Below are 1,900 nucleotides of genomic sequence, written 5' to 3'. Positions count from 1 at the left end.
GCCCAGTTACCTGAGCACCGCGATGGCGTCCTCGATGGTGCGCGCCTCCACGCTGCCCTCCTCCAGCACGCGGCGGTTCACGTTCTCCTCCAGCGGCACCTCCAGATGGCTCTTGGCTTTCTCGGCTGGGCGGGTGGGTGGGTGACAGAGACAGAGATAAGCAAAGATGCACAGTTCCAAGGAGATGAGACCGAGACTGGCAGGAGAAGCTAGGGGCGGAGGGAGGCAGGAAAGGTGCTGGAGGGGGATGGAATCCCGCCTTGAGCTGGGAAGCGCTCTTCGGACAGGTCCCAACCCCCCGGCGTCCAGCTCCCTGCCTTACTTCCTGCAGCCCTGCTAACAAGAGCACCCCGGGGGGGGGGGGGGGGGACAAGCCCAGCGGTTGTCTGTGCTCACAGCCAGGCCTGCCAGGAGGCGACCGACCCACCCACCCTGCACCACTTAGAGCTTCTCTGGGGACCAGGAGGGGGCTAATGGACTGGAGGCCCGCTGCCTCTGCAGTGGGCAAAAGTGCAGCTCCAGAGAGAGATGCGGCCCCACCTGCATCGGGGGCCTCCCTGAGCTGATGGTCTCGGCGCAGGGTGTCCTCGATCTGGGCCCGGGTGACCTTGCTGGACGTGGCCACTCGCGGCGCCTTGCCGCCCTTGAGCTTGGAGTCCTCCTCCTCCAGCAGGCGCTGCGTCTCCTTCTTACGTTCCAGCTGGTCCAGACGCCGCTTCTCCTTCTCCTCCTGCGGGGGCCACATGCGTGGTCAGGCAGAGGACCCCACCCCCGCGGCACCTACCAGCCTGGGGTTCGAGTTTTCATCTCAGCCAATGAGGATTTAGGCCTTGTGCTGAGTGCAGGGGACACCCAGGAACAAGATGGGTCCCGGTGCTGCCCTGGGCGAGGGATAGGGGGGCCAACAGGGAAATCTTGGACAGGACGGGTGTGGATGGCTCTTGAAGCAGTGACAATCCCAGGTCAGAAGCGGGCCGGCCAAGGGGGAGAAAAGCTGGGGGACAGGAGTGTCCTTAGCGGTGGAGCCGACCGTCCTTAGCAAAGGCGCTGGAGCAGGAGCCATTTGTTCTAGCAGGAACAGCTGGGAGGCTGCAGTGGGAGTGAAGGGGAGTGGGAGGGGGAAGAGGCCGGGCGGTAGAGGGCTGGGCTGTCAGGAGCCTCTGGGGGTCAGGGCGGGGTTCATGTTGGATTCCAAGAGTCGTAGGAGGCCTGGACCGGTTTCAGGTTGGGGCAGGGGCTCTGCCCTTATGAGTCAGGTGGGCAGTACTGTACACCTGTCCACCCTGTGGTTCACTGAGGCTGAAACTGATCGCACATCAGCTCCCTAGGGAGGCCCTGACGCCGGCAGGATGAGGGACATCTGGGCTCCAGGACTTGCCCTTGCCCTGCCCTCCACCTACCCCAGGGGGCCCAGTGAGCCTGTGATTTATATATAGTGCTGCTGGAGGCTCAGGGCGGTACTCTGCCCGCTGCCTGGCACTCCCGCAGGGCCCTGCCCTCCGACACCATTGCCTGAGACTCCGTCCTCTGACTCTCACACCTTCAGGCCCCCCAGGGATGATCCCCACACCAGCAGTGCCCCCCTGGAACACTACTGCTGCATCTCCAGATATATCTGGCAGAAGGAAATGTCCCAGAATGGGGGTGGACACGCCGAAGGACACTGCCAGGGCCTGACCCCCACCCCCACCTGCACAGCAGGAAAGTGGAGGAGGGGCTTAAAGTCAAGGCTGTTGGAGCGCACAAGCTGGGCTCACACTGCTGTGCTGAGGAGCCTCAGTTTCCCCCTCAGAGGCAGCAACATCCTGAGGCTACCCGACCCACGCGTGGCACACACACATTCTGCCTCAGACAGGGCCCTGCCTGAGGCCCTTTTGTTCTTATTTTTTTTTTTTTTTTT

General features: G+C 62.9%; 1 protein-coding gene across 1 annotated transcript in view; it reads right to left on the bottom strand.

Moving 5' to 3' along the window:
- Window positions 1-823, bottom strand: part of LOC116548038 (coiled-coil domain-containing protein 124) — a 1,584-nt gene extending 761 nt beyond the window's left edge. The window contains exons 1-2 of the mRNA XM_032273725.1: window positions 541-823; window positions 11-125 (exon numbers count right to left, since the gene is read on the bottom strand). Coding sequence (XP_032129616.1) covers window positions 11-125; window positions 541-745 — 320 coding nt within the window. The 5' untranslated portion in view covers window positions 746-823. The remainder of the gene's footprint in view (window positions 1-10; window positions 126-540) is intronic.
- Between the last annotated feature and the right edge of the window lie 1,077 nt (window positions 824-1,900).

This window comes from Sapajus apella, unplaced genomic scaffold, assembly GCF_009761245.1.
Source record: "Sapajus apella isolate SASKATOON/1434 unplaced genomic scaffold, GSC_monkey_1.0 scaffold6394, whole genome shotgun sequence".
Taxonomy (NCBI): Eukaryota; Metazoa; Chordata; class Mammalia; order Primates; family Cebidae; genus Sapajus; species Sapajus apella.
Note: the sequence above shows the minus strand (reverse complement) of the source record. Positions and strands in the feature narration are given on the sequence as shown.